The sequence below is a fragment of the Coffea arabica genome, chromosome 8c (genome assembly GCF_036785885.1).
Source record: "Coffea arabica cultivar ET-39 chromosome 8c, Coffea Arabica ET-39 HiFi, whole genome shotgun sequence".
In the NCBI taxonomy this organism is placed as follows: Eukaryota; Viridiplantae; Streptophyta; class Magnoliopsida; order Gentianales; family Rubiaceae; genus Coffea; species Coffea arabica.
The window spans coordinates 40,889,317-40,901,880 of NC_092325.1; the positions used below are offsets into that span (position 1 = coordinate 40,889,317).

Genomic DNA, 12,564 nt, shown 5'->3' on the forward strand with positions numbered 1-12,564 from the left:
GCCAAACAAAGTGAACTGGAAAAACGGGCTGCATATGAAATATCAAATGGCAGCCAAACTAAACTTAGGTACCATCCAGTATCCCATGTAAGGCCGGCTGCTAGGTGGAAATGCAGCAAAAGCCACCGTAAAACCAAGTTTTCACAACAGTCAACTTGTGAGTGCTCTCCACATTCCAATTGCAGCAGCTACAACGATCACTCAAGCTTTTGGTAAAGAGCCAGATTGCAAATAGGCTCCCAATATCCACTGCTGCAGGAATCCGTCAAGCATTCATGAACCATCCAAAAGCACAAACCTACTGATGCAAAAGAATTTTGAGAAAAAGAGGCATGTTCATGCTGAGAATTCACGTAATCATTATAGTGGATGTTCAACATCTAGCAAAAGCTGTGCTTCTTTTCTGTTCACCCATGTTGGAACTTATGCTTCCACAGGCATTTTCCAAACCACCAACTACCAACTACAATTTTTGCCAAATTTCAGGGGAACCAATTTACAGAGATTACAGGGATCCTATATGACAACATCAGTCACATCTGTACAGTAAAGGAAGGAATTCACATTCTATAATATTTACATAAAAGCTGACAGTTTTTAAGATTAGTTAATAGCAGGTTCGCCACAAAATGCATCAGGCTCAAAGGTTCTAGCAGACTCATCATTGTAGACTCCAGGTACAGCTCTACCACCAGCTTCCTCAGAAGTCTTGTAAGACCTATCTTGGCTACCCTCCACGTTCAAAAAGATGACGACACATATAAACAATGATACTGCAAGAGTCACCAGAGTATTCTTTAATCTACTCAGCACGGGCTTGACCTGTAAGGAAGCCATAACGGTGAAATTACTCGTGCCATTGTGTGAGAAAGTCCTATCAAAAGATAATCTTTCTACACGTACATGAACCAAGGTCTTGAAAGTGACAAGTCATATTTTGGTTGATTCCATATATGAAGATATCGTAAGATGTCCGTAATAATCTTGTAATTAAAAATTTATTAAACTGAGAAAAGAACAATGTAGAGAACATTTTAGAACTAACTCAGACATTTGGTCTGTATCCAGAAACAAAGTCTTGAAGGGGTTCATATTTGTGCGTTCTGTTTGGTAGAAGTCACAGATATCACCTGACTATACTTGCTTTTGCTCTAAGATCACATAAGTTGGAGGAAAGCCAGATCAATAAAACTGTATCCCATTATTGGAAAAATCTATGCAGCCACCAAACTGAAACTTTTGTAGGCGTGGATGGAAACTCAGCTTGGACCATAAGAGGAGAAAATCAGCATAAGAATCCACTAGTTTGACAACTGAAACTGGGAAAGCTAACTACGACCACAAAAAAAAAAAAAAAAAAAAAGAGTAGATTCAGAGCTTCAAAAATAACTTGTCAAGAGCTGGATTCATGGGGAGATCAAACTAGAGATCAGCTCCAACTTGAGCACAGAATGGTCATTGACACATTTTGAGGATTGTACCATCCTAAGGGCTATATCACTTTATTTTGTAGGTATAAATCAGCTGATCACCGGTAATACATGAAGAATATTGGCATGTACTCAGTGAAAGAATGGTCAGGATATGTTCCAGTAATTGCCCTAAACCGGCAACAAGTTTGATAGAATTGTTATTGTTACTATTAATTTCATTCCAAGTTGGATATTCCTCTCCCTTTTATTCAAGAAAACCCATTTAACATCTCAAAAAAATCATACAACCAATCAAAAAGGGCCCTTTAACTTCGAATAGAGGTACCTCAAATTAACCAAATCGAGGTTATTTTCATAAACTTTGGCTTATTACAGGGATGTGGGAATCAGGCCATGGTGGTATAATGGCAGGAAAAACCCGTAACATTTGATAGTTTATCCTTTATTGCCTAGTTTATGCTTTTATTGCGAATCCCATCTTCCTCAGTATTTCCAACACAAAATTGTAGTCAGATGGCTTCAACTATTCAAACATCCTATATTGTTACATGATATACTAATAGAAGTCTCTATCATGTCATATGTTTAGGATCAAATTCCTTAAAGCGCTTACTGAAAATGAGCCCAAAAGCCGGTCACGAGCCAAAACTTCAGCAGTCTTCACCCACATCTGCCGAGGCAAATCGGATCAAATCCCATGGTTAGTTCATACATTATCATATTCTATGGGCACAGCATAAAAGTGGGTCAAATCCGAAGACTTCAAAAAAAGAAATAAATAAAAGAAAAGGTGATTTTGGAACTACCTGCCCATCATACCACCCTGTCTCTTCATCTGCAAAATAATTTTTTTTTGAAAAAAAAAAAAGCAACACAAATATCAAATAAAATATCAAACTGAAATTGGAATTGAATCACCAAACTTATTAAAAGTTGAAATTAAAAAAAAAAAATATATATATATATATATATATATATATATATATATATATATATGATTATTTACATTCAACAGTGGCACTGAGCAATCTATTGCCGACGTAAGCCCAGCCCAAGTACATCCTCACAACCAGAAGAGTCATCACTAGAATCCCACTTGAAACGCCAGCCAGGACCCGTTTGATAGGGTCGGACTCTGGTCCAACCGACCCGAACCAGGAGACAGGTAGGCCGACGAGGACGGCAAAGGCAGCTCCGGCGACAAAGAGGCGGGAGCTGTACTCAACAAAGCCAGCCGAGGCCCACGAAAATGGGAAGGAATTGGAGAGCGCCTTGTACTCATTAATGGGCTGCTGGTCCAGAGGGACTGGGCATCCTCCTCCTGTTTCTGATGATTCTGGCGGGATGCTGCTGCTGTTTCTGAATGATGCCGAGGGTAATCTGGAGTGAAGATTGGTTTTTGGGATGGTCTGAGCTCTGGGAATTGAGCTGATTTTAGTGAAGGGTGTGGTTAGTTGGTAGCTGGTGGCGGGTGGTGCCTGTACGAGGGGTGGTTTCGGTGAGTGAAAGAGTGTTGTGGCCATTTTTGCTGCTCTTGATTTTGTCTGGCAGTTTTGTTTTGGTTTAGCACAAGGGACAGTACGAGTCCTCTAGCAGGTGTGTCCATTTTGATAAATTAGTGTTGAAGAAACGAAATATCTCTCTGGTTCAATCTTTCTTGTTTCTTGCCCGATCAGCGTTCAGAGGGATTGAGAGGATGCGGACATCTTTCTTTGACGTTGATTTTGTTGGGTCGGAATTAACCAAGCTTTACTTTACCTCATTTAATTTAAACACAACTAATGCCCCGGTAAGGGACAAAATGACTACCCAAGAGTAGAAACAGCAGAGCACATAGACGGATTGGCGGCTAGCTTCCTCACTAATCAGATGAGACAGGTTAAAAAAAATGAGCAATTGTTTCTTTTCGAGAAGAGAATAATAGCATTTCCATATGCCAAAGTTTTCAAATCAAGCATCACAGAAGAAAATGACTTTAAGAGGGGGAAAAAAAAATAGAGGCAAGTCTCCGGAAAGATAAACATTCGATTGATTTTTATTCTTTTTTTGTTACAACCAGCAGAGACCAGATGTTTACACTTGCTGAAGTGAAGCTACATTTTGCTTCCTCACGACCTCCACAGATTGAGAACCTCTCTTTTTTTTTTTTTTTTTTTTTTTTTATTACCCCATCATATGTACTTATTGAATAGACTTCTCACACATGTATCATTCTACAGATGTTGATCTCTACAGCCTACTAATAAGAAGAAGAAATTGAGCTTTTTTTTCCCCCTTTCTTTCAACTGTGTGACAACTCCGCGCATAAATTACTTTTGACCTGCATCAGCTGCTATATCCTCCACTGCACTTCTTTGTGCGTCATTGACTGCGGAGAACATATGCTTCTGAACACTGAACTGGCTGTGTTGAGCCCCCACTTCGATTGAACCAACACTTCCCAATCCTGTATGTCCTGTGTATTTCTTTGCATCTACAAGCTTCTGAAACAAAAAGTTCCGCTCTGGCTCTTCGAGCACACGAACAAAGTCATGGCTATCATCACAACAATCACCTACCTTCAACCTTGTTGCGGTTTGGTTTCTGTATCTGTTTTCTGAACTAGACGCTGCAGACCCTTTAGACGGGTAATGATCTCCTTAAATGACGGTCGTGCATTTTGATTACTGCAGGAAACAAGCACCACATTCAGTATATCAAAAAAAACCACCCCCACCATACAATCTGAAAAACCCGCTCATGAGGGCCATGGAAATCAGAAGATGAGTACAGAATTAGAAACTTACGAATCCCAGCAGTTGCTAATAATTTCTGCAACCACAGGGTCAACACGATCTGGAATAGTGAGGCGTCTACCCTGGAAACCAACAGCTCCAACCACCTGCATGGAGTTCATCTCTGTCCAAGGAACCTTATGCGTTGCCAACTCCCACAATATCACACCAAAACTGTATACATCCGATCTGCAATCCAAACAAAACCCCATCCAATACAATTACTTTTAAATCAACTCAAACTGAAAATTTTGCAACAAAACTGGGAACTGGAACTGCAGAACTAACTCACTTCTCATTGGATGGTTCATTCCTCAAAACTTCTGGGGCCATCCATTCAGCCTGCATTGTGTTGCAAACCTTTAATAGATCCCATGAAACTTGGCAGCAAAAAATGCAGGCAAAAATGCCCAATAAACAGAATAAACAGATCAATATTCTTAACGTGAGAAGCATTACAGTTCCAGCTGTAGACTTTGAAGAGAGGAATGTGTGATGCTTCATCCGTGACATCCCAAAATCACAAACCTGCAGATCAAGTAGGCAAACAAGGGAAAACATATTAAGGATAAATCAGTGATGAATCCTAACAAATATTGATAGAAACTCAATTGCTCGAGTCGTTTAACAACCTTAACAACCCAATTTTTATCAACAAGGAGATTTGGGGTCTTCAGATCTCGATGGACAATGACAGGATTGCTTGTGTGCAAATAATTCATTCCCTTGGCCTGGAACAAATAGCAATAGCAATATTTACAAGAAGAAAACTAGATAACAGACTCAAAGGAAACAGGGTTTTCCAACTAGTCTTGTACCACATCAAGAGCCATTCGCAGCCGCCTCTTTTCATCAACTTGGACATTTGAACGATGCAATAGCTTAAACAAGCTTCCCCTGCATCACATGAGCAGGAAAAAAAAAGCCTTATCAAGATATTTTGCCATGTTATATAGTCTCTAGAAACAAAGATCTTTCAGCAGAAACAAATTCATCTTGAATATTCAGGAAGCATCTCAATTAATCATAACTCTTAATCCCTCCACTCCATATGTCCAGGAGATATGCAACAAGGCAAAAAAGTTCTTCCATTTGATATATTTCAGAGTTGTATTAGGTTTAGAAGAAACAGCTAATTAAAATTAAAATAAACATATAAAGCCAACAACTGTGGCTACAGTAAAAATGGCCAAGATATTATGCTTCAAACTAATTTTCTAAAAAGCCCTGATTATACAAAATTAAGCACAGGTGACAAAGGAGAAGTCGTACTTTTCGGGAAAAAAGGAAAAGCAAGAAGCAGATGCTCAGGAGTGGATCAGAGTAGACACCAAAAGGCATATATATCATGGCTTAATAACTGGAACTAAATAGATCGGAAAGCCCTTTCAGCTAGTTTGCAAGTACTGAGCATGCCAGAATGAAAAGGATTTATAAGTTTGACATTCATGGCAGAAGTCTGATGCATAGCCACCCCTTCTACATTTTTTTCCACATTCTAACAGCAAATATAGGGGTGTTTACTTTGTAAATTGTCCTGTGCTTATCCATGAATTCTTTTATATGGCCAAAGTTTAACTTTGCATTGTAACGAAGATGATAATTAACAATAAGTAACTGCAGCAGATTACCTAAAGCCCATCAAAGCCTACGAGAGCAAAGGATGTGGGTAAAGATAGTTTATATCAGCTATTTGTTAGTAAATGTTTAGATCCCATAACATACTAAGTATCAAACGATTGGGAGCTTAATATAAAATAAAAAGACCAGATTGGATTAGTCAATTCTTCTTTAGCTAATTTTTTGTTTGTTCGTTTCATCAATTCTCCTTACTTTCACACTTTCACTTTGACAGCACAAAGAGTATCATTTAAAAAGCAATCTGTCAGATATTACATATTAGCAACCCCATCAAAAGAAATAAACAAGCTTCATGTAGTAGCGATTCAATTTGAATGGGATATCAACCTTGGCAGAAACTCCGTCAATATCGAGAGATTTGGGGGACGAGTTACCGCTCCCATGAAGAGAACAACATTTGGATGTCTCAATCTCAGCATGATTTCAACCTAATAAAATGTGAAGGAACAGTTGTAGCATCAGAAAACATTTCAACTTCAGAATAAGAAGAAAGAATCAAAACCATTATCATACTTACTTCACATTTGAATTGCGCTAATGCATCACCTGAGATATCTTGATTCATAAACTTCTTCACAGCAACTTCCTGTTATGCAATCACATTCATCAGACAACACAAAGTGGTGCAAAATGCCAGCAGAAGGTGAAATATGTCTTGCTATACAAGCAAAGAGATTTGACATTAATACTTGCTTTTCAACAGCAATTAACAGTTGATTCAGTGGATAGATCATACATTTGACAGACAGCACAAAGCTAAAAACAGGATTGAGTAAGAACCCAACAAGACAGCCAAATAGCCTTATCTTGATATGTTAACATAATTCTTCGGCACTAAAAAAGTATGGAAAAACTCTCTTTGCTAAAGCAGATGAGGTCAAACAATGGCATGCCATGTGTTTTCCAATTTATTGAAACAAAATAGCTGCAATAATGCACATGCACACCAAAGATATACTTACAGTGCCATTCCAATCTGAACGATACACCTCTCCATATGATCCTGCAAGACAGGAATTCAATGAGATAAAATTTTGCACAACAAACAATATATGAATGTCATACTTTATCTTGATTAGAACCTTTTGTTACACATCCTTCAAGTTAGATGTATCAAAAATTCAAGATGCCTCGAGTATTGACTAGGAAACAGTCAACTTATTTAAATTCTGCCTAAAGTGTCATATAAAAATGACCATGAGATGCTAAACTAACAGGAAATCATATAAGCCTGTCAACCTTAAAAGTCAGTGAGAATAGTTCTAAAGAAATACCAATGCCAATACGTTCACCAATCTGCAGATCTTCCCATGGTATTTCCCACTCAGCAACTTCACCCAGCACTGGATCAATTTGCTCGTCTTTAGTAGTTCGCTGATCAAATTGCTCGCAGGTGGTAATTTGTTTTACGTTGATTGGTTGATCATCAGTTTGGATCATTAAATCAGTTCTATCTCTGACTTGTGCATGTCCTGAATTGTTAGTATTAGAAGACAACTTTCCTAAAGGATTACATTCATTAGAACTATTGGGTGGCTGTCCCTGCTTTTGCGCTACCAATACTGCAGGAGAACATTTAAGGTCAATGCTACACGGGAAAGTGCTAGATAGCTGCAATCCAGAAAAGGGTATGAGTGCCTGCGTATGGTCTGACAAGTACGCTGGTGGTTGACATTGAACTTCAGACACCATCTCACGCTTTAATAACTGCTTCTTTTCAATCACTTCCTGCTCTCCCAGATCATGAGGACCTTGACTTAAAGAATTGCGGGCAAATTCTGGGTCTTTTTCTTCACTAACAACACGCTTGGAAACATCTTCAACTTGGATCTGTTGGGCAGCAGATGGTTTAGGTGCAGCCCCTGATGACCCTTCAGTTGTTTTGACCAGTGATTGTAGATTTCCAAATTCAGACTCAAACTGCTTAGCTTGGGCGTTCCCTGAAGCAGTCCGACAATTTCTCTGTGATTCAATTCCAGTAAAAGATGGTAGAGAACTTGACCTGCTGACATTTGATGCTCCTTGGATAACGGATAGTGTTTCAGTTGGTCCCCCAAATTCTATTTGTGTATTTTCTACTATATCCTGAATGGGTGTCATGGTTCTTACATCTAAGCCACAACTTTGAAGCTGAGCACTTGGTACTTCAGAAGGAATTAAAGCGCCTGGAGCACCCATTAAGTCAATAATGTACTCACTGCAGCAGAAAATTAAATTAGCAAACATGCATTATCTTCTGAAATATTCAACAGCAATATTGATACAAGAATGGCAAGAAAAATTTAGAAAATGCAGGCAAGACCCATGTGGATTGTGAATACATTTTCCATCTGAATAAAGCTATAATTTGTAAACATCTGATTTGCTTCCTGCAGAGAAGTAGTTGTGTTTGTTGGATATCACATGTACAATAAAATACATGGGGCAATCAAGCAAGGTTTTTCAAAGGCGTGATAAGAGGTACATTGGATTCTCTCTCAACCTTTCTTTCCTTTTTCTTCCTCAGATGAAATCCCAAAGAAAAGAAAATTTATCACTTTCTCTCTAAATGTTTTCCGTCCACGCTCCCACCCTGGCCGTTTTATAAGGTCCAAATGTAGGTGTGATATCACAACCTGAAGCTCCAACACTGTGTGTAAACTGGATTTTTGGTTCTAAATCCTGCCCAACAACAGTCCAAATTTATCATCTACCTCATGCAGATACGAAGCAAAAACCCAAAGCACCTGCTCGATGTTAACATCATTACCTCCCGTACTCCCCCACCCTCTCCTCCCAGGTGGAGGGGAAAAAAAGGAAAGAAACCAATGAAAGAAAAACAAGAAAAAGTAACAGAAAGACCAACAGTTGTTGCTGGTATAATTCATAAAACAAGAGCATACAAATTTACTATGTTCTTATGTCATACCTCTTTTGAACACCATATTATACCCTATCAGAAAGAGACAATGTTAATTCTAGTATTAGTGTATGGAGTGGAAGTGGAAGGCGAGAAGTGTTTAACTCTTTATGGGATTCCTACCATCAAACCACGAGTGCTTGTCACCAAATATGTTTTCCCAATTGAAATGAGGACAAAAGCAGTAACATAAAATGAAAGTCTGTGACAAAGCCAACAAACAAAGGAATAATATTAAGTTAGTGTGTGAAAGAAAGCTATAATTTGCAAAATTACCTTCCATCATCAAATCTTATCAAGTTGACAGCTCCATCATCACTGCCGGTGTAGTAACTCCCTTTGACTAGCATACATGGAAGGTTGATCCTATCAGCAAGTACCTTGTACCCAATAACAAGATTGTTACATGCGGAGAGAGAGAGAGAGAGAGATGCAATCCAGTAAAGCTCATAAGGGTAGAGTACACCATTGAAAATAAAAATAAAAAAAATCTCAAGTCCCATATGTGAACCATGTTGAAGCACAACCACGCTGAGTCAATAAAAGTACCTCCATAACATTAATGCCAACTTTAATCAAATAAAAACAAAATGAACAAACTAAACTACAGCGTTAATGCGGATTCCTATCAAATTGAGTTTTTAAGCTCCAATGGAACACTTTTGAGGCTTACAGCCCACTTTAAGCATCCATCAAACTTTCATTCTTCTTCCATTTAATGAAATTAGTTCTTCAACATCTACAACATGAAGATGCTAGCCTTTGTTCCCTCTAGAATCCTGACATTAGGAACTTGGGAAAGACTCCCAATACCTTTTGACAATTTTGGGATTCCAACTAATTATTTATAGTGCCTAAAATTTTGAAATTGACTTTTGTTCTCCAATTTTACCCATGTCAAAGCTGACTGAATTGTCTAGCTGTAGTAAAGATTTAACGATGGTCAAGCAATTTATGCTATGCAGGGTCCCTCTAATGCAAAGTTTGTTATCCAGACTATGCCAGAAGTGACCCAAGCTGAAGACACGCTTGCCAACTATTGGCTATTATCTAATGTGTGCATCTCAAGTTTTTGTAGGCCTTGTTTGGAAAGCCATTTTTCACCAAAAAATTCCTACATTTTCCGTTAACACATTTCCTAATCACCTTTTTACCTCACTTATATCAAATCACTACAATACATTTTTTATAAAAACCCCAGAAAATTGCAATCCAAACAGTTGATGGTCCCACTAATACATTTCAACGAAATTGATTGAATGAAGGGTAAAGATTGGAAGGCAGAGTTAAATTTTCTTGATGACTTTGGCAGTGACAAAAATTTTGGAACAGCACACAATTGAAAATGCAACAGTTTCAACAGGTCAGAGGGAGTATTCCAAATGCTTTTCCCGAGTTCATGGAGAATTAAACAACCAAAGAAGAACCTAAATTGATGATTTATAAAAATTGCAAAGTCAACAATTAAAATTCAAAATATAACTGATAACAAGCAAAGAAGGAAATATTATACAACCTTAAAGAGTAAGGCCCTGTGGCGGGAAAGTCCTACATCAAGAGAGCCGAGTGGAAGGATAATACTATTTAGGAAGATTCTCAATTCATAACTCCGGGCTGTCCATCTCCTCCACATTGCCTCAGCATCATTAACAGGACCTCCCATTTTATTAACCACAACATCTGCAATTTTTTGCACAAAAAAGCTCAAAAGAGCACCCACTCTTAGAGCTTGACACTCAATAGAGATTAAATGCACTTTTTCCTCAAGCTCTCGTAGCTGCACGTCAGCTGCACGATTGACTAAGATCACTTCATAATCGACATTACCCAAGACAGGAATAGATTCAAGGTCCACCAATGATGGCATTTTCCCTGCTGACACCAAGTTGGAATTAATTCCATAAACATCATAAAACCCATCCATCACCTTCTCATTGTAGTTAACAACATTATAACTCTGCAATGCCAAAACAAACAAAACCATATCAAATTCAGTCCTGCCAAATGATGACTAAAAAGACAAAAACAAAAAGAACCGCACCGATCCATTAAACAAATAAATGTCATAACAAACAAGTCAAAGTGAAACGCTCCTCAATCAACATCTATCCCACCGACACCGCCTACTCTCTAAGCCCAAGGGAAAAATGGATAGGATTCACACCAAATTAAACACTAAAATAACAGTCTGGCACGGTTGTTAAGTAATTGTATGACGCCTTAACAGACATTCGTCAATATCAATACCAAACTTTGCACAAGGAAACAAATATAAACCGCTTCTTGCTTTAAGATGACATCATGTACCATAAAGAGCCCCCGGGGGGTAGGGGGTGCGGAAGAGAAACAAAAATGAGCAATTTTCAGTTCACTTAAGTTGTACATGATCCATAATTCAAATTAGACCCGAGAAGACAAGCAACAATCCAAGCTTTCCAAGTTAATGTTTGCAACTCATATGGTATAGATATGTAATAGATAGAAGTTCCACAATTACAATACGCAAAATGATAACACAAGTAAAACTTCTTGGACCCAAATTAGTGAGTGCAACCGAGAACATGGGTTAAAGTTCTATTATCATGAGAGGAAAAATATTTTAAAAAATTTACTTGTATAATTTTTGGCAACCAGCTTAGCAAATGCAGCTGGTTAACTTTAGACATTCCAAACCAGGAAATGAAAATCAATAAATATGTACAAATTTGGCAGCCAATTTGGTAATTGCAACAGATGTATTCAGTAAATAGGAATACCAAACAACAGAAGCTAAAAGTGTACAATTTCAGCATCCATAAGCACCATAGGATCTAATTCAGACATTAACAAAGAAACCAGAGAATCATTAGCCAAAAAACAAGTAATCCATCGAAAACCTAAAATAGTAACTGAAATACAAAGGAAATAATTAATTACGAAAATCATTACCCAGTATCGCAGAGAAAGGAAGTCAACGAGCGACTGAGAAGGCGGACAACCCAAGCTAATCTGCTTGGCAGCTTTGATTTGGGCGGTGGTTTCTGGATCCTCACGCGAATCCGGATCCGATGATACACTGATCGCCAACGCCAATTGCACCTGAAATTCCTCCTCCAACAAACTAAAATCCGCGTCGGCCACATTCGCATTGATGGAACTCACCAAACTCGAATTCTCCGACGACTCCAAACTCTCCGTCGCCGTGGTGGTGGTCATCGTTGTATTGGTACCAGTAGTGGTTTGGCTCGTCGACGTTTGTTCCTCCGCCGGAGGATCAACAAGCGTCCCCCGATTATGATGATGGTGGTCGAGAGGCAGTGGGCGGTGGTGGTCGGTTAAGGCACCGCCACCGGCACCTCCGCCACCACCGCCGATGTGTAGTTTCCGCAGTAAATGCTTCATCTTCGACATCAATTCTCATTTAACAATTAAAAAAACGAAAAAACAAAAGGAATAAAATCTTTCCTTCTCAATCAGTTTCTTCTACAGATATACATATATATTTACAAATATATATATATGTGTGTGGAAAGAGAAATTGGGAAAATTTTCTTTATAATTTTGGTATGCCGAGGAAGCTTCATAATGAAGAAGATAGTAGTCTAGTCTGGGTATACAATTAAAAGCTTCCCCCAGTTCCCTCCAATTAAAGCCTGCACTTTCTGTCACTGCAGATGTATACCGATACCGAGATGTGTATATATACACATTTGAGTGCGTGTACTGATATGTGTATATATATACAATTGAGTGCGTGTAAATCTGGGTGTGTAAATGTGTGTATAATAACTACTTCTCCGGTTGGGACTTGGGAGAGTGGAGAGTGGGCCTAGGATGA

General features: G+C 38.5%; 2 protein-coding genes across 2 annotated transcripts; both read right to left on the reverse strand.

Moving 5' to 3' along the window:
• Positions 1 to 339: 339 nt before the first annotated feature.
• On the reverse strand, positions 340 to 3,313 carry LOC113706155 (uncharacterized protein ycf36-like). Its single transcript, XM_027228048.2, has 4 exons — positions 2,440 to 3,313; positions 2,240 to 2,268; positions 2,047 to 2,103; positions 340 to 822 (listed from the first exon to the last, which is right to left on the reverse strand). The coding sequence occupies exons 1-4, from the start codon at positions 2,954 to 2,956 to the stop codon at positions 604 to 606; spliced, it is 822 nt and encodes a 273-aa protein (XP_027083849.2). The 5' UTR covers positions 2,957 to 3,313; the 3' UTR covers positions 340 to 603.
• Positions 3,314 to 3,440: 127 nt separating this feature from the next.
• LOC113706712 (probable serine/threonine-protein kinase SIS8) lies at positions 3,441 to 12,564 on the reverse strand. Its single transcript, XM_072064076.1, has 13 exons — positions 11,676 to 12,564; positions 10,264 to 10,704; positions 9,024 to 9,127; positions 7,123 to 8,045; positions 6,811 to 6,851; positions 6,366 to 6,434; positions 6,176 to 6,276; positions 5,026 to 5,104; positions 4,840 to 4,938; positions 4,667 to 4,735; positions 4,500 to 4,549; positions 4,220 to 4,396; positions 3,441 to 4,099 (listed from the first exon to the last, which is right to left on the reverse strand). Exons 1-13 carry the CDS (start codon positions 12,135 to 12,137, stop codon positions 3,994 to 3,996), a joined length of 2,721 nt encoding a protein of 906 aa, XP_071920177.1. The 5' UTR covers positions 12,138 to 12,564; the 3' UTR covers positions 3,441 to 3,993.